Below are 21,616 nucleotides of genomic sequence, written 5' to 3' on the forward strand. Positions count from 1 at the left end.
GGTACGAGCAACAGGTACATCAGGTTCTCTCTCAATCGAGAATTTCTGCCTGCCTCTTAACAGGTTCTGCTCATGGCAGCTATGTCATGCTGTTGCAGTGGGCATTCCCAGGTGATCTAACACAAGGAAATTCTGCAATTGTCCACTGTAGTATTCGTTGTATATTCCCTAAAAACACTGCTCCTGGAGCGGATCACTAATCTCACATGGCTAGGAAGAAAGACGGAGGCAGATACCTGTTTTTTAAAGCGATGGCATGAGCAGTGCTAGTAAATCATTATCTAGTTCAGGAACCTTGTTCGTGGTGTTACTGAACACATGGATGATATAAAAAGAAGGTTGAGAAGCATTATATTTTCACTTCGATAGAAGAAAATTCAGCTTTTTGGATAAGCTCAACTAAAGACTTTGGACAGCTATAAACCCACAGACACGACGCATTTTTAGTAACCTCAGGTTTTTCTTTAGGCTGTAACGAATGGCGTCGGACACTTCCCAGTGCCCCACCAGGAGCTCTGCTGCCACTCTCCCTCCCCCAGGGCGGCAAAGCGGGACGTCCCGCAGGCGCGGAGGCCTGACAAAGGCCCCCGGACTCTCCCGCTCTGCTCCGCTCCGCTCCGTCCCGTTCCGTTCCAGCAGACCGGCACCGCTTCGGGCAGCCTGTCTGTGCCCGGGCGCCCGCCTTAGGAGGCCCACCGCTGCTGAGCCCGCCCACAGGGCCTAGGAGCTTGAGTCGGCCGTGACGCGCAGCCGGTGTGGATTACAGGCTGCGGCAGGCTGCGCGTGGGCCCGGCGGTCATGGCGGCGGCGGCGGCGGCGGCGGCGGCGGCGGCGGCGGCGGCGGCGGCGGCGGCGGCAGTAGCAGCGGAAGCAGAGGCGGCAGCGGAGGCGGCCGGTGCTGCGCCCGACTACGAGGCGGCGGAGTTGTACACCCGTGCGTTCCGCGTGGGCGCTCTCAGCCGTTGCTGGATGCAGCACCTGGGGCCGCCCGACCTCTCTCTGGCGCGAGAGGCGGCGGCTGATGAGGACGCGGCCGTAGTGGCGGAGCTGGGCTGCGAGGTGGAGATGGTGCCCGAGCTGCAGGAAGTGTGCAGGTGGTGGCCACGCGGCCGGTGGCGGGTGGGGGGAGATGGGGCTCCTCCTGCCGGGAGTCCCGAGAAAGGGCTGAAACCTCTGTCTTTCCCCAGGCCGGGACCTGCTGCCCCATCCCGAGCGGGAAGCTTGCGGCCTCGCTCGGTGTGATGCAGGAGAGGCCGCACCGGGGCGTGGTTGTGGGTGCTGTGGCTCAGGCTCTGCATCGGTGCTTTAAGGAGAGGCGAGAGGTGCTCGGGCAAATCTGCCTAGAACGGTTGTTTCCGGATCTGGGCCACGTGGGGGGGGGTTATCTCCCGGGTATATGCGCTGTTGAGAAGGAAACCATCGTGTTTCTAGAGGGTAATGCTCCCCTAGCGGAAACTTTGTGTTATGGCATGAACAGTTCAGCACTTAACAAGTTAGTTAAGTAAATACTTAGCAGCGTGTTACTTGTTAGGTAGAACTTGAAGTTACAGGAATATGTGCATGGTTTTAAGAAGCCCCAGTTGCAAAATGAAAGGCATACCTTCTATGAAGAAAAAGAGTTAGGCATCTCTTTTTATTAACATCATTTAGATAAGCCCTGCTAATGGCAACACAACTTTCGAGCTTGCCTCGGCCCTTGGCCTCTACTGACTGTTTTCTGTCAGGGCTGGAGGTGAAGTCAAAGCTATGCAAGTGCTTCTTCGTACTGATTTTGCTGTTGCCCTAAGAGCCCAGGTGACACTAGGGCTGGGAAAGAAAAGGCACTTTCTCTTGTTTTGCACATGTAACTTACCCATATTTGTGGACCAGTGAATTGCAAGCTAGTGTCGAAAGAAGAGAACAATCTAGAAATCAAATATAACTACAGTTGGAAGGCTTTTAGGTCGTGAATAGTGAGAATTGTCTCTCACCTGTAGGAAAGGCTGTTTTCAGGCAGTAATTCCTACAGAAAGAGTCAAGATGATTGGTCTGTAGCTTATCACTGAGGAAGACATGTCAGAGTTCTGTTGCTATCTGTATAGCTTTGTGCAAGTTCTGTCCTTCGCTTACTGTTTCCTGGAAGGTGTAGAAGTATTTACAAGCTATTGCAAATGCAAGATAGAGGTTGTTCACTTTCAGGCACAGAAGCAATGCAGAAGGCATAATTTGGTAAATATAGCTAGAATTTTCCTTCAGTGCTCTGCATTGAAGGGTGCACATAAAAAATGCAGGTGGTGTGTTATGAGCATGTCCTTCTAATGTTTTCAGTTATTCCCCAAATTATGGGAAATGTGAAAACGGAATTCCAAGCAGATTTTCTATGCTTTGTTTTTTCCTTCGTTTATTCTGCTTTACATTCTGCTTTCTTCAGTCTACGACTATGGTATTTCGTCTGCTGCCTGTGTTTGCTGGTGTTACAGAGCTGTGCTGTTTGCTGCTGAGTTACTGTGGAGAGGTTAGGGAAAGAAAAAAAAAATGGGGAGTCTATGATGGGAGAGAACAGATCATCTGGCAGCTGCCTGTTGGCTTTGCAGGAGAATGAAGATAAACCTGCACATCCTGGTGTGACCTGTCTCCTGCGCAGGCTGGAAATCCCAGTCCCTAATCTTCATGTGTTTTTGCTTTTAAATTAAATAGTCCTAACCTCCTGAGTCTCTCCTTAACATTGGCCAACCTCAGATCACTACCTCTGATCACTTTCACTTGCCTGCTCTGAGTTTGTATTCCTCCCTTGAGAAGAGATGAACGCTGGGCTCCACCAAGTTCTATTCTATGGTGTCTTGGGGACACATATATTATCAGCATAAATATGGTTTTCTAGGCACTGAAATGAGCACATCCTGGATATAAACACAGATTCTTCTGACTGTGAACTACTTGTAATGGAATTTAGGGCAAGTTAAGGAGGTTTTCTTTGGGTGGAAGAGAGATGGGAAGATGTGGATACTCCTCCTGTATCTACTTTTAAAATAGTAATAGATTAAGAGAATCTTTAATGGACTCATAATGAAGTTAATTTTTTTCTTTTTTTATTTTTTTTAATGTCGTGACATAGTGTGCATTTAAGTATTCCTGACAATTTAGAGTCTTCTGGTAAGGAAAACTGACATAACGGTTAAATGTTGTTTAACTCTGTGCATCTCAGTATGTTGTGGTTGATTTTTGTTTTCCTTCTGTTTTATTTCTGTAATGTTACTGCAGACAGAATGCAGGGAAGAAAAAAATTAATCTTCACTCAAATTTAACTCAGTAAAAACGCTTTTCACGCTGCTTATATTGCATGTAGACAATTGCTAAGAGATTGCTTGGGTTTTCATCAGATTTTAAACAGGTGCAGAAGTGGTGTCCTTAACTAGGAAACGGCATCAGTAGTTCTTTTAAATAACCAAGGTGTTGTTAGGGTAAGGGTTTAAGTTTTGTTCAAATGCATTTGCGGTCTTGTGAGCAGAGGTTTACCTTGGAATTCATTATTGGTATTTGAGCAACTAAAGGGCTTGAATGTTGGAGATGCTAAGTCATATTATTCTGTTTTGCCTTTTGAGTGATGATTTGTTGTGTACATGTAGGACAGGCTAAGGCTCAATTCAGTGTGGATTTTAGGTAGGTCAACAGAGGTGAGGCTTACATGTACCTTATTCCACTTCAGCGCTAATTCACCTTCTTGTTTTATTAGAAGGGGTAGTTGTAAATATCTGTAGGGACGTGTTATAAAGCTGCATTAAGCTAGCCTTAGCATCTTAACGTATTAGTATTTAGTGTCTTGTAGTATTAGTGTCTCAAAGGTGATGAAAGTACTGTGTTTAAAACATACACAATATGAAGAGTAATACAAACATTGTATCTGCTTACTATGAAAATATCAGGCAAAATACTAAAGCATCTTTGAATTTCTAAAACTGAGAAGGTTCTTTGGGCTGCTAGGATATTCTGAGAACAGTCACAGTGATTAAAGGGTTCACTGATATTCTATTTCCATATCCAAATTTCCACAGACTTCCCTTTGGCCTTTTTATTTCTAGCTGCCCTAAAATACCTTTCTAGGGACATAAATTTCATAAACCTCTTTGCATGTTTTTTTCAAGTGGGACCTGCAACTACTGTTCCTTGGTACTGTCCTACAGTTCACGTCAGTGTCCATTAAACAGTATGGCCAGTGTTTTCCCCTCTGCTATGACTGACTGCACTGAGTGCATCTGTCTTGTGTGCAGGAGAGGGGGCATGGTGAAATCCCATGGTTATGGGATTTTTGCACTTTCATCTGTTAGGTGTATGGCACCGACTGCTTAGCCTTAATTTCTGGAGGGATTAGCACGTATTTTCTGTTTGTAAAGTCTGTTTTCCTCAGGAACGTGGACCAAATGTTAGTGGTGTGGTTCCACTTGCTGTAGTGGAGTTACCCGGGAGGAGCTCCGCTGTGGCCTGTGTACAGCAACACCTTCCAAGACTTCAGTGCATGTAATTATAAAAATGTAATGTTTGTATGATCACTTCTAAGTCATTGCTGCAGCCAAAGCAGTTCCACTTTTCCTTCCCACAAGCTGCAGGAATTTGCACTACAGCAAAAAAGCTATGGCTGTCTCTACTCTGGATTCTGTGCAAACACAGGAAGAGTGAAGGTGGAAAAGATCTCAGGATGGAAAGCAGGATACAAGGAAAAGTGGACCTGCCACTTCTGACAGAAATGGCTTCTTCCCACTGGAAGAAATGTGGCATAAGTTAATGCCTTAATACAGCAATGACAGCTTGTGTAAATGTGATGTCTTGCCCATGTTTGTACCTGTATAATAGTGATCTTATGTTTTTTATTGCCCAAGCATTGATACGTTAATGTCTTCTGATAAAGAAGAGGACCCAGATGTTATTCCTGAAGATAACAGTCTGCTAACTCTACGGTATGTTGTTACAGTACACTCACAATACCCTGATATGAGGTGGGGTAGGAAACACACAAGAGCGTGGCTGGCTGCTTGTTCCTTTTCCAAGCAATGGTGTGCTTTCCGAAGCAGTGTCCAGAAATACTCTAAGGTCAGAAACACCAGCTTATGACAGGATAATTGGTATGAGCCTTCTGCTTGAATGTTACTTACAATTTTTTTATTAAGATAGACAGAATATGCCATCTTTCTCATTGGAAGAACTTAGAACTTCTGGACCTATGTCCTTCTCAACTAGTGCCTAAATTTAGAGTGTGCAGGGGACTTCTCATAATTGTTGGTGAGAGGTTTCTCCAAAGCCTTGTGAAATAAATCTGTAGCCCTTACAGCTAGTAACCTGCAGTCACATTTTAATATCCAAGCTGTTAAGTACTGAAGTCATAGCCAGATAACATCTTTATCTAAATGTACTCTGCATTTCAGATGTTGAACAATATATGTAAAGATTCTGTCAATTAGTGAACTTTGAATTCATGCTCATCCTTTGCTATACTTGAATTTCAGTTTGTGTAGAATGTAAAGAAATGTGTTAGGATTGTCATCAGTGTTAAGCCTGATTGTTACTGAAAACTTCTGGGGAGGCCTAGAGAGTACATGGACTTCTGCCAGAAGTACAGAAGGATTTGCTGTTTATGCGGGGGTTAAGTACGTTTATTTTAGTAGATATTCTGTGTATAATACTCTTTCTTTTTTAGAAAAGTATCTTTGTCGTGGGGTTGAGAATATTTGTGGTTTTTTCTTGGTTTTTTGTTTGAACATGAATTGAATTCCTTTGAAGTGCGAGGGACAGTTGAAACAGCTTCCTTGAAAGTAGCAAAGCATGCTTTCTATAAAAGCTTCCTTACACAAAATTTTGCTGGTTTTCTTTCTTTTTTTTTTTTCCTCGTAAGTGTAAAATTACCCACAACCAACCTGTGATTTGCACTTAAGGCAAAACAAAAACAAAGCTGAAATCTACACTCCAGCTGTGCATGACCAGGTTTTATGGGAATCAGGAGACGAGTATTTTAAGTTAGTCTGTCATACTAAGACAGCCAGAAGTCCTGCTCTTTGAAGCTGCACTGTAGTAGCTTGTGTTACTTAAAAGTATAGTTACACATTCTGCATGCAAGTTGTTGAATGAAATTTTGTCCTGTGCTCCTGCCCCTCAGAATTAGAAAAGAGGCATTAGAGAGGAGGGAAGAAACAATTATTGTGGATCGGGCTTGCAGACAAGAAACTCTTGCCTATGAGATGGTAAGTTCCCTGTCATCCTAGGATCTCAAGATAGTTCAGTACAGCAAAAGTCCAGATTCTGGTTGCTTTGTTTTTTTGTCACTGTGAGTCTCTACTCAATGTAAATATTTGCAGGTAGGGGTTTGCAGATAATGATTAAGATTAAAGACATGTTACAGAAAGATAGGGCAGGAAGTCTTCTATGGTCTGTAAGTACCAGAAGTACTAAAGAGGAACTCTGGCTCATTAGTGCTGTATGTCTGTTTTTATTTGGTTGTTAATAAAGCGCTGTGTAGGTGATCAGGTGTACCGAGGATTATGTGAACTTACAGAGCTAAACAAAACACAAAAAGGTTTTGCTCCTGGTGTCCTCTGTTGGAAATGTGTAAATGACTGTGAGCTGGTTTCTGTAGGACCGAAGGAGGAAGACAGTAGGACTGCCACATGGTGGCAGTAATATTCTAACTCTGAGCTTTGTAACCCAAGTTTTTGAGCCATTCTGAGCTGACAGGAACCAGTTTAGTGATCAGCCCCGCAAAAGCATCTTGGAATTCCTTTAACTATGCTTAGTAACTCTTTTTTTAAGATTTCTTCACAATTAAAGTCTGAAACAAGAAACCTGAAGTTTATAAATTTTACAGTGGTGGAGTCCAAGGCTTGAGGAAGCAAGCCATGAATTCTGTAAAACTTAGGGATGGAGGAGTAGCTGGGAAGGAGCCTCACTTGTGACTGTTAAAACATTTTTTTACCCTTGAGGTTTCCTGGTCTGTCACGAATGGTTTTGTTTCAACTGTCTAGAGACCCAGGCACATGATTTAAGCATTGTGTGCGAACTGCGATGCAACAGCTATGTTGAGCTCTTAGCCTGACACGTCTCAGCAAATACTTGCAATAAAAATCTTCATAGAGGGCTTCAACAAGTGGTGTCTTCCGTTTCTGAAGAACGAGTATGTGATCAGTTACTGCATCCTTTAAGCTGTGGTAAGGGGTTTCTGTGTCACAGCTGATTGGGACCATGGTGTACTGGAACAGGAAGAGAGCAAAAAGAAATATGAGTTTGGAATGTGTCACATGAAAAAGGGAGATGCAAGGATCTCAGAACTGAAGTCTCGTATCAGTACACGCTTACGTTATTGAATCTGAAGAACACTTTAAGCTGGTGGGAAGTGTTTATGCAGTCAGTATTCTCTCATGATTTCTTGAAAAAGGGGGAAACAGGACTACTGAAAAGTGCCCTCCCTTATTCTCACAGCTGGGCTCCGTCTTAAACATAAAGTAGGACGGAAATGTGGAAATGCTTTCACTTCTTTTGTAAAACAGTAGTGTGACAAGGGTAGTGCTGGATTTTGGAGAAATCGAGAGCTTCAGCAGTGTGAAGTTTCCCTAATAAGAGCAAGTGTTGCACTGGGTTTTATTTTCATATACTTCATCCTGTGGCTGTTTTCTAGGCCAGTCTTTCTGAAGTTGAGGGTTTTACATGTGAATGCATTAAAAGAAAAACATTTTAAAAACATTAAATGGTGGAAGTTGGTAGCAGCTGTATTCCATAAGGTCAGAGTAGCAGCTTTATTTCCTTTATGCAGGGCTTCTCAGTATGCAAGAAGTAGCCAGCTATCTCATAATTGCTGAAAGCACCTTAGCTTCCACAGAGCTGAGGAATGATGGGAGATACTTGAAATCTCTAATTACAGCAGCTTCTCACATTTCCATCTTGGAGGAAGCAGGCTGTTACCAATTCAGAAGGCTATACAGTAAAAAATGAGTTGCAGTTAGAACAGTGTTTCTCAGACTTTTATCCAGTGGCTATGATATATGAGTGGTTGCCAATATTATATATATATATAAATACACATCTTTATTTTCCAGGAATCACATGCAAGTGGAAAGAGGCCAGACAGTCCTACAGATCTAGTTGAGGAGGGAGAGCTACTTTTAACTCTAAACGTATTCTACCCTATCATATTTCAGAAGGTTGGTACTAAATTCTCTAGGTTGCATTCTGATGTTTCTTCCCTACTCAGGTATTATCTTGCTTTCCTAAGCTGTTAAAAACAGTGCGTCCACTGAGGGAGTGTGGTAAACCCTTCAACTGTGTAACTTCTTAAAGTTTTTCCAGAATCTGGCTTTCATTGTTACTGGTTTACCAAAGGCAATTATTACAGTAATTACTTAGCAGTTAACTGATTTCACAGAAAGCTCAAAATCTGAAACTAAATGCTCAAATCCTGAAGTACTCTTTCTGGATCTGGGATAAGTACACTCAAACTTCCTATCTTTCCTACACTTTCTGGTGGGGAATGTGACAAAATACAACTAATAAATGGCAGCCTTAGGAGAGGCTGAGGCAAAATGCTGTTTAAAATCTTGTACACAGAGGTGATGTGCCATACGCTGACGTGGTTTAATGGTGGATATGGTGGTGCTAGGACTTGATGATCTTAAAGGTCTTTTCCAATCTGGATGATTCTCAAGGTGACAGTATTAATGCTCACAAGTGATTTTTATTTGAAGCTTGTATATTTTTTTTTCTTCATAGCATAAAGATTACAAACCTTATCAGACAGTCCTTGTACTGGGCAGCCAGAAGCTGACGGAGCTGAGAGACTCAATTTCCTGCGTCAGCGACTTCCAGATAGGTGGTGAGTTCAGCAGTCAGCCAGATCAAGCACCAGAACATGTAAGCAAGGTAAAATCTTCTGTGTGGAGCCCTCTGCATGTGTAGGCGCTTTGAAAATGCACAGGAGAGAGGGAAGCAGAGTTTTGTTTTCTTCAGCACTAAACAAACCGCATTGTTTCTGCCAGCAGGTTGCAGTGTGAATAAATAACTTCCTGGTGGCATTACCAAGCTGACCTGTTTTATGCAATGTCAAGGAAAACATCATTAATGCTACCACTGGGAAGCAATAATGCTGGTAATGAGTTCTCACACAGATGTATCCCTGGGGACTGACTTTGTGCTGTATTGGAAAACACCAGAATAGAAATACGAGTAGAAAGCTGAATGTAGGCCATGCCCCTCTGAACTTGCATGCTGTGGTGTTTGCAACTAGGTGCTGATCAAAAGTAGAAGCGAAGACTATTCCCCTGTCCCACAGTAGTAAGGTGTTCTCTGGGAATGTGCAAAAGGAGTCAAAAAAGAAAAAGTACTCTTAATTGAAAATACTGAAACTGCATAATTTTGATAATACATCACATGTGATATACATCCTATCACAGAACAATTGAGGTTGGAAAGGACCTCTGGAGGTCATCTGGACCAGCTGCCCTGCTCAAGCAAGGCCACATACAACAAGTTGTCCAGGACCATGTCCAGATGGCTTTTGGATATCTCCAAAGATGGAGGTTCTGCAGACTTCTTGGGCAGCCTGTGCCAGTGCTAGGTCACCCTCACAACAAAAAGCATTTCCTGATGCTCAGAGGGAACCTTCTGTGTTTCAGTCTGTGCTCATTGTACCTCATTCTGTGTATTAAAATCCCCTTGAACCTTTTTTCCCAGCTGAACTGTCCCAGTTCTCTCAGCCTTTCCTGATGAGAGAGATGCTCCACTCCCTTCATTTTCGTGGCACTTGTGGAACTCTTGTTCCAGTATGTCCATGTTTCTCGTGTACTGAGTAGCTCAGAACTGTGCACAAGATGCCAGGTGTGGCCTCACCACTGCTGAGGTGAGGGAAAAGATCACCTCCTTCGACCTGCTGGCAGTACTTTGTCTGATGCAGCATAGGATCCCATTTGCCTCCTTTGCTGCAAGGGCACACTGCTGGCTTATGTTCAACTTGGTGTCCACCAGAACACCCAGGCCCTTTTCTGTCAAGCTGCTTTCCAGGTGAGAGACCCCAGCATAGCGTAGTGCATTGGGTTGTTCTTCCCCAGGTGCGCAACCTTGCAGTTCTCCATGTTGAAGTTCCTGTTGGCCCATTTCTTCAGCCTGTTGTGGCTCCTTTTGAGTGGCAGCATGATCGGTGTATCAGCCACTCCCAGTTTTGTGTCAACAGCAAACTTGCTGAGGGTAGACTTTGCCTCAGCGTCTAGACCATTAAGGCAGGTGGAGTACTGGTGCATGACAAGCTGACTATGAGCCGGCAGTGCACCCTTGTGGCCAGGAAGGCCAATAGTATCTTGGGGAGGAGTGTGGCCTGCAGGTCTGGGGAGGTGATCCTCAACCTTTGCCTGATGAAGCCACATCTGCAGCAATGTATACAGTTCTGGGCTTAGTACTGTAAGAAAGACAAGGAGCTGCTGGAGAAGGTCCATGGAGGGCCACAAGGAGGATCAGGAGTCTGGAGCATCTCTCATGAGGAGAGGTTGCGGGAGCTGGGCCTGTTGAGGGAAGAGAAGACTGAGAGGGGATCTCATTCATAGAATCAACTAGCTTGATGATCCTTAAGGTCATCAAGGGCATCTCATTAATGCATATTAAATATCTCAAAGGTGGGTGCCAGAATGATGGTGCCACACTCTTTCCAGTGGTGCCCAGCATCAGGACATGGAACCATGGCCATAAACTAAAACACAAGAAGTTTCATGTCAACATGAGGAAGAACTTCTTTACATTAAGGGTGGCAAAGCACTGGAACAGGCTGCCCAGGGGGATCATCGAGTCTCTCTCTCTCTGCAAACATCCAAAACCCACCTGGATGAATTCCTGTGTAGCCTGCTGTAGGTGGCCCTGCCTTAGCAGGGTGGTTGGACTGGATGATCTTAAGAGGTCCCTTAAAACCCTAATGATTCTGTGATGTTAAACAGAACTGGCCCTTGTCTTGACCCCTGGAGTACTCTGCTAGTTACTGGCCTCCAGCTAGATTTTGTTTCGCTGATTATCACCCTTGGGGCCTAGCTGTTTTGCCAAGATTACATATTAATAATATAGTATTTTATCAGTATGATAGAAATAAAATAACATCTACAATCTGAGAGAAACCTGAGGAAGCTACATACTTATATATGTAATAGCGAAAAGATAATAGTGTTTTCATTTATATGAAGTAAATGGAAGAGTCTGTCTACCATTATTAGCAAAGTGTTAGCTGATTATTTCTGAGACCAGAGAGTTCTGAAACTATCTTCCTGGGCATGCAGAAAAGTCATGTGAGCCTGTCATGGCCTCAGCAAGGCTGAGATTAGGCTTCCTCACATCAGTTTCCCCAAAGTGCGTGCATGCCACCATGCCCAGCCTCCCAGCAGGAGCTGTTAATGAGTGGTGTGCATTCATTCTATTTGTTTGTTTTCCTCAAGCCTGACTGTGAATTTGCAACTTGCATTGAAGTATAGGTTCAGTATAGTCTTCATGGTAAAGTGTGTGCTTCAGCAGGCAGGAGATCAGCCATCAGTGGGGTAGAATTTTCTTCCTTCCAGCCTAGGAAGGGAGTGACATCATGACCTACCAAAAGTATGTTAACTTTTCCAAATGGAGAAAATAACTTCTGACTAATTTAAGGATCTTAGAGACTGATTTAAATCATGGTACTCTTTAGAGTCTGCAGGACAAAGGCTGTGTAAGTAAGTTACATGTTGCTTCTCTTGAAGTGCAGTATGAGAACACAGGCATAATGTAAGGATCAAGTTACTGCTCTCATTGTTTAAGTAAACAAACATTGCTTGTCAGCCTATACAGAGAGTAAGAGACTTCTGGATTTTATTGGCATAAATGGCCTAACTTCTCTCTCATTCTTGCTACTTTGGGGTTTTGTGATTTTTCTTCTTTGCTTTTTCTTCATTGGGCAGTAATTAATGGGATGAAATTTAACAAGTTCAAATGCTGGATTCTGCATCTAGGTTGAAGCAGCATAGGACGCAAGTATAGAATGGGAAAGGAGTAGCTGGCAGGCAGCCGTGCAGAAAGGGATCTGGAGGTGCTGGCCAAAACAAGCTCAGTCAGTGGTATGCCCTGGCAGCCAAGAGGGCAAACTGCACCCTGGGATGCATCAAACACAGCAAAATGAGCCGGTCAGAGGAAATTATTATCTTGCTATATTCAGCATTGCACAGCCTCACCTTGAGCCCCGTGTGCAGCTCTGGGCCCACAATTCAAGAAGGATGTGAAGGTTCTTGAATGCACTATAGAATCGCAACAAAGCTGGTGGAAGGGCTGGAAGGTGTGTCCTGTGAGGAGCAGTCAGTCACCAAAGTAATCATGGAAGGGAACCAAGCTTGAAGGTATCATCGCCAGTTATGATCTGTCTGAGCTGCCTGCACATTCATCTGTTGATGAATAATACAAGCTTCACTTACCTGAGAGCTGGGACGCTGCGTAATGTGTCCTGTACACAGTGGTGTAGAGGTGGGGACCAGTTCACTGTGATAAAACTATATGTTGACGTACATTGGAGAAATACTTTATCAAAATGCTCTTGAGACCCATGAGTGAAGGATTCTGAGGGAATTGGGGTTGTTTAGTCTGGAGAAGAGGATGCTCAGGAGCAGCCTTATCACAGAGATGGCGGTCAGTCTCTTCTCCCAAGTAACAAGTGATAGGACAAGAGCTAATGCCCTCAAGCTGTGCCAAGGGAGGTTTAGAGTGGATATTAGGAAAACTTTCTCCACTGCAAGGGTAGTCAGGCATTGGAACAGGCTGCCCGGGAAAGTGGTGAATTGGTGTCCCTGGAAGTGTTCAAAAACATGTAGATAAGGCCCCTAGTGATGTGGCCTTGTCAGTGCTGGGGTAATGGTTGGAATTGATGATCTTAAAGGTCTTTTCCTACCTGGTTGATTCTATGATTCTGTGATTCCTTGCAGTTTTGTGTATATTGAAGAAAACAGAGGATTTAAATAGGCTTTATGCAGTGTCTGAATGCAGTGTATAATTGCAAAAGGTTTGGTTTTTTTTTTTTTTTTCCTTTTTTTAACACTGCTTTTTGTCAAAGCAATTGAAAATATGAAAAAAAAGTATGCTGGAACTTACAGGTAACTGTGTGTATACAGTGTTTTGCAGCATCGCTTGTGTGTGTTGTAGGTGTGTGTAGCTGCTTATACAGCATATGCAGAATGGATCCCTGAGTATCAGTCAGTACAGAAGTGTTCTGCTCTGAAGTGGATTTAGAAGGTTTAGGTTTGTGTCCTTTGACATTGCCTAGCTTCCAGTAGTGAACGCTGTGCAAGGTAGCTAACCTGTTTTCTCCAGCCCAGGATAGACTTGCAGGTTAGCTGTATTTCTCTTGCAACAGGGGTGATTTTCCACCCCCTACTCCTCTGTTATTTTTCTTCAGCAAAATATAATGAAGTACCTGAACAGTATTTTTCCCTGTTTGCTGTGGGTTTGTGGTCTGAGGCATCTTCCTGCTTCAAGGTCCACTGCAGAGGCTGTCTCCTTCTTCTTGTGACTGTTTCTTAAGCCCTGTACATGTGTTGTGATCAGTTTGACAAAATACACTGCTGTCTGGCCTCAGTCTTTAAAGAGTTGCAGCATAAACCAAAAATAACACCTCTTACACCAGAAAGAACTTGGAAGAACACAATTTAAAGAAAAAAGTTACGTAGACCAAAAAGCACAACCTTTCCTGGCTGTCTTCTTTTTGCTCAAGCTACTTGTCTATAAAGAGGCTGTTCTGACAGCAACAGCAGAGGATGGAAATTATGGGAAGCAGATACATGACCTTTAAACAATTACTTCTTTTTTAGAAGTTAAATGATGTTTATGTCTAAAGAAAAAGTTTGTATGTTTTTCACCATCTTGATTTTGGCTGTGTATATATATATATGTATATAAAGTAAATCGCTTAATTTCTTTCTCCTGTTGTATAGCTGGTTTTAAGTTTCAAAACCCAACAGAATATTTTGTATAGAATCTTAGAATATTGTGAATTGGAAGGGTCCCATAAGGATCATTGAGTCCAACTCCCTGCTCCTTGCATGACTGCCTAAAACTGAAGCATATGACAGAAAGTGTCATTCAGATGCTCCTTGAACTCTGGCAGGGTTGTTACTATGACCATTTCCCTGGGGAGCCTGTGTCAGTGACCAACCACACTCTCAGTGAAGAACCTTTTCCTACTGTCCAGTCTGAACACAGCTTCATTTCATTTTCTTGTGTCCTGTCGCTGGTCACCAGAGAGAGATCAGCACCTCCCTCTCTGCTGCCCCCTGTGAGGCAGTTGTAGCCTGCCATGAGGACACCCCTCAGCCTTCTCTTCTCCAAAATGAACAAACCAAGTGACCTCAGCCACTCTTTATAGGTCTTGCCCTTGAGGCCTTTCATCACCTTGGTCACCCTCCTTTGGTGGGTTTGCTGTCCTTCCTATACTGAAGCACCACCAACTGCACCCAGCAGTCAAGGTGAGGCCATACCAGTGGCAGTGCAGAGACAGCCACCTCCCTCGACCAGGTAGCGATGCTGTGCTGGATGCACCCCAGAACACAGTTAATTTTCACCTACCAGGGCATGCTGTTGACTCATATTCAACTTGCCATTAACCTAAACCCCCAGATCTCTTTCCATGAGGCTGATCTCCAGCCTCTTGTTCTCCAGTCTGTAGAAGTACGATACTGGCTTTAGGAGAGAACAGCTCTGTAAGTGTTGTGTGAGCAGACTGGATAAACAGAACAATACTTGATTGTGCTATTTCAACCAGATGTTTTTCTGTTCTTACTTATTTTGTTCCTTTTCAAGGAGCTGCTTGCAGCAGGAGTCTGCTTTTTTTAATGGATGGATATGATTTTATGTCTGTAGCCCTGCTGCAGAATATATTAAGTGCGTAATGGGGATTCATGGGTTAGCTCAGGTTTTGGGGATAATTTGAAATCCAGTGACTCTTGCACTGTTGGTATGGGTGCCATAGGCTATTAATTATTATGTGTCTTTGATAGACTGATACAAATGGCCTTTCTGTATGTGACAAACTTTGTAATTAAGAGGGAATTTTGAAAGGATTTTTTTTCCATCATTTTGCTGGATTTTCTTCTGAGCCATGCTTTGCATTTTTGCCTCAGCTGTCTTGATAACACATCAGTGTTTTGGCTATTGCTGAACAGTATTGCTGACAGCCTCAAGGCTGTCTCTCTGCAGGTCCCCCCAGGACCAGCAGGCTGGGAGTAGGCAGGAGGCTGGGAGGGAATGTAGCTGGGACAGCTGGCCTCAGCTGGCCAGAGGGTTGCCCCATGCCATGTGACGTTTTGTGCAGCGTTAGGAGCTGGAGGAAAGGTTAAAGAATTTGTCTTTCAAATCAACCACTATGCAAGCTGAAGCCCTGCTTCCCAGGAAGTGGTTGGACATGGGCTGCTGGCCTGATGGTGGGTAACAGGAGATAGATCTCTTCTTTTTGCCTTAATTCTGTGTTCAACCTTTGCTTTTCTGGTTAAACTGCTTTTATCTCGCTCATCCTGTGAGCTTGCCTGTCATGCTTTTTTTCCCCTGTCCTGTTGATACAGGGGAGTGAGAGAGCAGCTGGGTGGAGGGGCAGCCCACTACATCTTACTCATTTTCAAAAATATTATTACTCTTTTTTGTTTGTTTGTTTTTTTTAAGTCAGTGTTGTGCACTGGCTCAGTTTGTGCAGTGATGCTTGAGTTCCTGTTCTGTGTATTTGGAGAAATATGTAACTCCTGTGATGGGGATAGAAATAAGAGAACAGCACTAAAATAACCTGTAATGGCTTGAGAATAGTATCAGCAGAACAACTGCACATCTAGCCGTCATATAAGCCTTGTTGTCACATCAGCACCTAAAATGCAAAGCTTTTCTTAAAAACCCGTAGAATGAAGTCTCTTACCATCGTTTATAAAGTGGTTTTTTTTTTTCCGATCTGTTCTTGTTTAAGGTGTTGTAGTCTCCCATAACACTAATGCAGACCTTCTCTCTTTCTTTCAGGATCTCTACAAATCTGCCTTCTTCTATTTTGAAGGTATCTTTTATAATGATAAAAGATACCCAGAATGCAGAGATCTGAGCAGGTACAGTATTTGTAGATTTTGACTAAGGAAAACCTTAAGGGACAGAAAATTTATTTCATTTTATTGATGATCTGTGGTGTTTTAAAGGCTGGAATGTGTTGTCTTGATCTGTGGTGTTTTAAAGGCTGGAATGTGTTGTCTATGAAGCTAGAATGGACTTTCTTGATATCTTTTCACTTTGAACTGATTTTTACATGAAAGTTTAACTTTACTTGTTCTGCTCATTTCTTCCACTCACTTCCTGTCTGAAAAGGGGCTGAATGCATGTTTATCCCCTAAAATCGTGTTTTGCTCTGTTGGGATGGGGTTGCTGTGACAGATGTCAGTCTGTACAGGCTTTTTAAGTGCCCTCCCTAGTTGTGATAACCACCAAAAGAGTTGCCTGTGAGGCAGAAGAACAGTAGGCTCAGCTGTGTGAAAGTCAGCTTTCTGAGCAGTTTTGAAAATATGCTGGATACCTTCAAGGTGAACTCAACAAGGGGACTGAGCCACTGTTGGAAAAAGAAATATGAGGTGGTATTGCCAAGAGACTGAGGTACCTCTTATTTGGAACTGTACCTCACGCTGATTGAGCATGTCATACCCATTTAAAATGTGCAAACTAGTTTGTTTTAAGGAAGCATGGGGTTGCTGATGCATTTTGTGAGATTTAGGAGACCAAGATGTTAAAATGGATGGTATGGATGAGCTGTGAGTTTGCACTCTGTTCTTGTTATGCCAGACTTGGTGTGTAACTTCAGAGAAGTTATTTTGCTCCTTTTCTTTCTGTCTGTGAGCAGCAATGATCTTCTTGGTAGGGCTTGTGATAACATACACAGTTTGCAGAAATGAAATGCCTTGTATGCAGGAGTGTGCTGAAGAGCCAAGAAATAGTTGCATCAGTGCCTTTCCAGTGCTAAATTTTGGAAGTTTAAGTGTTCAGTTGTCAGCTTTGTGTCTCCTTGGCAGAAACAAAAAAAGCTTTTTAATACATTAAAACAAAAGTATTGACCAAGGAACAGAAATGACCTGCTTGTAACTTGAGTTATTGGAATGGTTGAGAAGTGTTGTGTTCCAAACATCCTGACCTGGATGGGCACTGTAAGGAGCGTACACTACATGGAACTCCTCAGGAAGCGACCTGATGATTTAAAGGCAGGTGTTCCATGAGAACAGTGCACAGCTCCCTGGGGATGTGGTATTGCTGTGAAATTACCTTAAATTATTACAAAATGTCATGAGCTGTTTTGATTTCCATCTTTTTAACTGTATCCCAGTGACAGGTTTTGCATGTCCCCCAAGGGCTTCCTTTTCTGTGCATTCGCAGTTTATAGCTTTGCTATGCTGATGACCTTTCTGTTTTCAGAACTGTTATTGAGTGGTCAGAATCTCATGATAGAGGCTATGTAAATCTTCAGTCCGATGATATGGAGGACTACACATTTAATGATTTGTCCCTCAAAATTGGCTTCCCATACCTTTTCTGCCACCAAGGGGACTGTGAGCACATCATTATCATCACGGACATAAGGTAAGTTACTGCTCTTCGGGAGTCCTTAGGCAGTTGAAATCAAGCCTTCTGTGGACAAACTTCAGATGTTAAAGGCTGAGTATTTGTTAGACTGAGATTATTCTGCTGCCTTCTACAAGGCTAATTTAAGATTTTATTCCACGTACATATGACTGACTCTGCAAGGAAGAAAGTAATCTCCCCTTTTTTGTCTGCATAAAAGGACAACTTTCTGACTAGCACGGCATGACTGTGGTATGTGAGGAATGGCACCTACAGGGATAATTTTTTTTCTGTGCAAGGTCAGCTTGTGTACTCCAGATCTGCATACCGATTCTGGAGTGGCTTGAGTCAACGGGCTTATTAGTTTAGACATGGTAGAAAGGGGCAGGAGCTGAACAGAGAGCAGAGGAAGTAGTAGGCTGAGTTGGGTAGAAGGAGAGGAAGAGGAGGCAGTACTGGCTGTGAAGTGGCAACCACATCAACAGTAGAACTATTGTGTATACTCTGTGCATAATGGATAGAGAGAGCACTTCTCTGATTGTAGTGAGTTGCAGATTGTTTTGAGTTCGCAGCCTGATGTACCTAAGCATTGTTAATAAATGGTGCCCCCAAGAGGAATACAACTCAAGGGCATAGACATTGCAAGCAGGTGATCTCATTCGTCTGTGATATTTTTACCTGTTGGTCTGTAGGAGGTAAAATCTTTGAAAAGACCATCTAAAGTAAATGTTCTGAAGGTTTCTGAGTTACCGCACAAACTGAATTTACTCCTGACCATAAAATGCATGGGTGGTGCAACTAGCAGGCTGTCTCCAGCTCTTCATCTCTGATAAGAAATGCTAAGCAGAAGTCTAGTCACAGTTTACACAGGAATTTAAATCATGCCTTGTTTACAGTGTCCATGCTCAGACAAATTCCAATGTGGCTGAGTCTTTATTATGTTTTATGTATTTATTTATTTCCCTCAAGGCTCATTCATTATGATGACTGCCTGGACAGGAACCTCTATCCCTTGCTAATCAAGAAACACTGGCTATGTACCAGAAAATGCTTTGTGTGCAAAATGTATACAGCCAGGTACACTAATTTCTCGCTCTTTTTGTCTTATTAAATGTCTCTGTAGGTGCTGCCAATAACTTAGTAAAAACCATCAAAGCTCTGTGCATATTTAATAAGGTGTGTGAAAAATATTCACGCAGATATTCTGCAGTCTCACTCTTCAGGCAGTTGTCCTTTCTCTACACAGGAAAAGGCCTCCTGCAGGTAGCATTCAGGGAGATCAAAAGATCTCCAGTGATGAAGAGGTTAATTATTAGGCTCACGTTCTTTTGCATACATAGAGCTTGGCTCTCAACAACTGCTTTTGAATATCTTACTTTTGAGGGGAAAATGCTGCATTTTTCCCCTGTGACAAGGTATGTGATTCAGATTTCATTTGCCAGAAATTGTACTGAGCTTTCATTAAATCTAGCGTCCAAGTAGAGGGAAGAATGGATCTGTTCAAACGTAACGTGGTAAAATACAGAGATTCCTTAAGGGCTGTAGCTTTCCCCAGAGGTAGACTCCTAACCTCTACCTGAAACCTCTGTGCTGTATTTGAAGGAACTATTTGTGATGCATGGGTTTTCTGCAGTTAAGAGAGCAGAATGTGAATTTGGTGCTCTTTATTCATGTTAGTGCTGTTTACTTAGACATGAGAAAGCCTTTCAGTAGACACAGCAGAAGTGTCTCTAAAGGAGTTCTACAGAGTAGGCTAGGCTTCCTGATTTTACAGGCCTGAATCAGTTACTTACAAGAACACCCGCTGCCCTTCTTTTCCCCGAGGGCAGCTTACGCTTTCAGCCTCAGTTTGGCACAGCAGCTGTGTCCTTGTTATGTTGCTTATTTGGCCTTGGACTTCCCTGGAATCAGGCAAAGAGCCAATTCCCCTGGTGATGGGAGCCCATCGTGGTGCTCCTAGCAGAGCCCCCAGCATGCCTTCGCAAGTGGCTGTAATCTGCAAGGCATTTGACCATAAGGGGAGGTGGAGCCAAAGGGTCAGTGTGGGGGAAAGATGGGATAGGAAGGGCTTTACTAGAGGTGATATAAATGCATTAACTTAAAACCAGGATTAAGCACTAAGCTCAAGTGGGGAGGTACTAAACCATGGACAGCAGGGAAGCTTTGGCTGGCTGCTCTGCATGCTCTGATCTGTGCAGATACCATCCTTAATCACTGGAATTCTTGAGCTGTCATGGCCCCTGAGTCCTACCATAAATTAATTGCTTGGTGACATGGTGAGCCCTCCTTGTAGTGGCAGTTGTGTTGACGTTAACTTCAGTGTTTGCCAGAGTGTGTGGCAATCCTTTCCATGTCTTATCTGCATCATCCATGTCTGTCTTTTAGACTTGTAGTTTGGATCAGTTGTGTGTCTGCTCTGCATCACAGTTTCTTACCGTCTTACCTTAAGAGCAAACAGATTTATGATTTAAATGGCCATGGGGTGGACAGAAGATTCCTGTTAATATTTCAGGGGGCTTTGGGGGAGGGTTTTTTTGTTATGCTCCATACCAGCTACACAGGTGTGAGGAGCTTCTCAGGAGATGCTGTGTAGATAGCAGCTGTAGATAGCAGTGTAAGATCAGTGTAAGATAGCAGCTGTAGACAGCTGCTGTAGACAGCAGCTGTAGACAGCAGTGTAAGACAGCAGCTGTAGACAGCAGTGTAAGACAGCAGCTGTAGACAGCAGTGTAAGACAGCAGCTGTAGACAGCAGTGTAAGACAGCAGTGTAAGACAGCAGCTGGGATTGGCACTGATGGGTGTGGAGTTTGGAAAAGAGCTGTGTTGGGGTGGGAGGTATACAGTATAGATAGTACCCAGTCAGTATAACATTATCACTGATGTTTGGTGCTGCCATCCCCAACTCTGAATAAAATACTGACTTGAGTGTCACAACTGTGTTGGACTCGCATGGAAAACACTTGTGTTTTGTAACCTGCAGGTGGGTAACCAACAATGACAGTCTGGCACCAGAGGATCCTTGTTTCTTCTGCGATGTTTGTTTTCAGATGCTCCATTACGATCTGGAAGGCAATAAACTGGGGGAATTTCTTGCATATCCTTATGTCGATCCTGGGATTTTCAACTGAAACCGATGTGAGACACAATGAATTTGTGAAGTGCATTGGTGAAACTGTTGCTCTGGTTGTTAAAACCACCACACAGCTTGAGTTTTGAGCGTCCTACTGGGGTTTAGGTTAGGGTTTAATCCTCTCCCCTGAGGTGGAAAGAGCCCTTTGCACATGAAGTCTTTCTGGTGTGCTTTTCTGAGTAAGCAAGTCTGATTTTAAAAAATGAGTAATTATGGAAAAATATGCTCAAACATCTGTTTTAATCAGCTACATTTTTCTAATACATTTGGGCAAGAAGATGGTAGTTTGGAGACTATGGACTTTAAAAATATGGATGTTTCAAGAGAGAATACCTTGCAAAAGCAGCTGTGACTTTGAGAAGTTTTGTGCATCCAAGGCCTTCTTAACGTCAGAGGATGAAAACACAGTCTTTGGGTATCTCGCCTTGAAAACTCTGGCAGTTGCCATCTCTGAAGAAGGGTGGGTAGCACTGCATTTGTGGGGATACGTTCTGAGAGGGAAGCTTAAGGTGCTTGTTAACTTCTGAAGTCTTTTCCTGCAAGCAGGGGGGTGCTTGCATCTGTGAACTGCCACTGTCCTTGCATTCCAACTGAGGACTGATTCTGTGATGAGTAAGCTCCATTTCACTGATGACTGAATTGTGGCCTGTCTTCCAGATTACTTTGACTCTTTACTGTGTGTGAAGTTTTACCTGTTCATACTGTTCATTGTGCACTGCTTTTTTAGTATCATCCTGTAATTGTAAGTGTTGTTGCTTTTTTAAATATGACCAATTTGTACTTGATAGTCTGTTGTTAAGTTAAAACTCTGCTTGCCAAGACAGAATGTATCCAATGCCTTGCTTTTTAAAGTCTGGAATTCAGAGAATGATAGTGGAGATCTTCACTGTTTAGGCAAGTTAGTAGTGCTGCTGCTTTTCTTT

General features: G+C 43.3%; 1 protein-coding gene across 3 annotated transcripts; it reads left to right on the forward strand.

Moving 5' to 3' along the window:
* Positions 1-848: 848 nt before the first annotated feature.
* Positions 849-21,172, forward strand: SNAPC3 (small nuclear RNA activating complex polypeptide 3). Of its 3 annotated transcripts, none has more exons than XM_057406286.1 (9): positions 849-1,094; positions 4,854-4,931; positions 6,125-6,209; positions 8,055-8,159; positions 8,725-8,874; positions 15,988-16,070; positions 17,416-17,580; positions 18,532-18,639; positions 19,387-19,689. In XM_057406286.1, the coding sequence occupies exons 1-9, from the start codon at positions 970-972 to the stop codon at positions 19,520-19,522; spliced, it is 1,035 nt and encodes a 344-aa protein (XP_057262269.1). In that variant the 5' UTR covers positions 849-969; the 3' UTR covers positions 19,523-19,689. The 3 variants fall into 3 exon arrangements, with proteins under 3 accessions (XP_057262269.1, XP_057262271.1, XP_057262270.1); XM_057406288.1 differs by lacking the exons at positions 849-1,094; positions 19,387-19,689 and adding exons at positions 4,293-4,304; positions 20,544-21,172; XM_057406287.1 differs by lacking the exons at positions 849-1,094; positions 19,387-19,689 and adding an exon at positions 20,544-21,172 and having other exon boundaries at positions 4,471-4,931.
* The last annotated feature ends 444 nt before the right edge of the window (positions 21,173-21,616 follow it).

Source organism: Pezoporus wallicus, unplaced genomic scaffold (genome assembly GCF_028554395.1).
Source record: "Pezoporus wallicus isolate ANWC-B61680 ecotype Strahan unplaced genomic scaffold, APGP_CSIRO_Pwel_v1 contig_2132, whole genome shotgun sequence".
Taxonomy (NCBI): Eukaryota; Metazoa; Chordata; class Aves; order Psittaciformes; family Psittacidae; genus Pezoporus; species Pezoporus wallicus.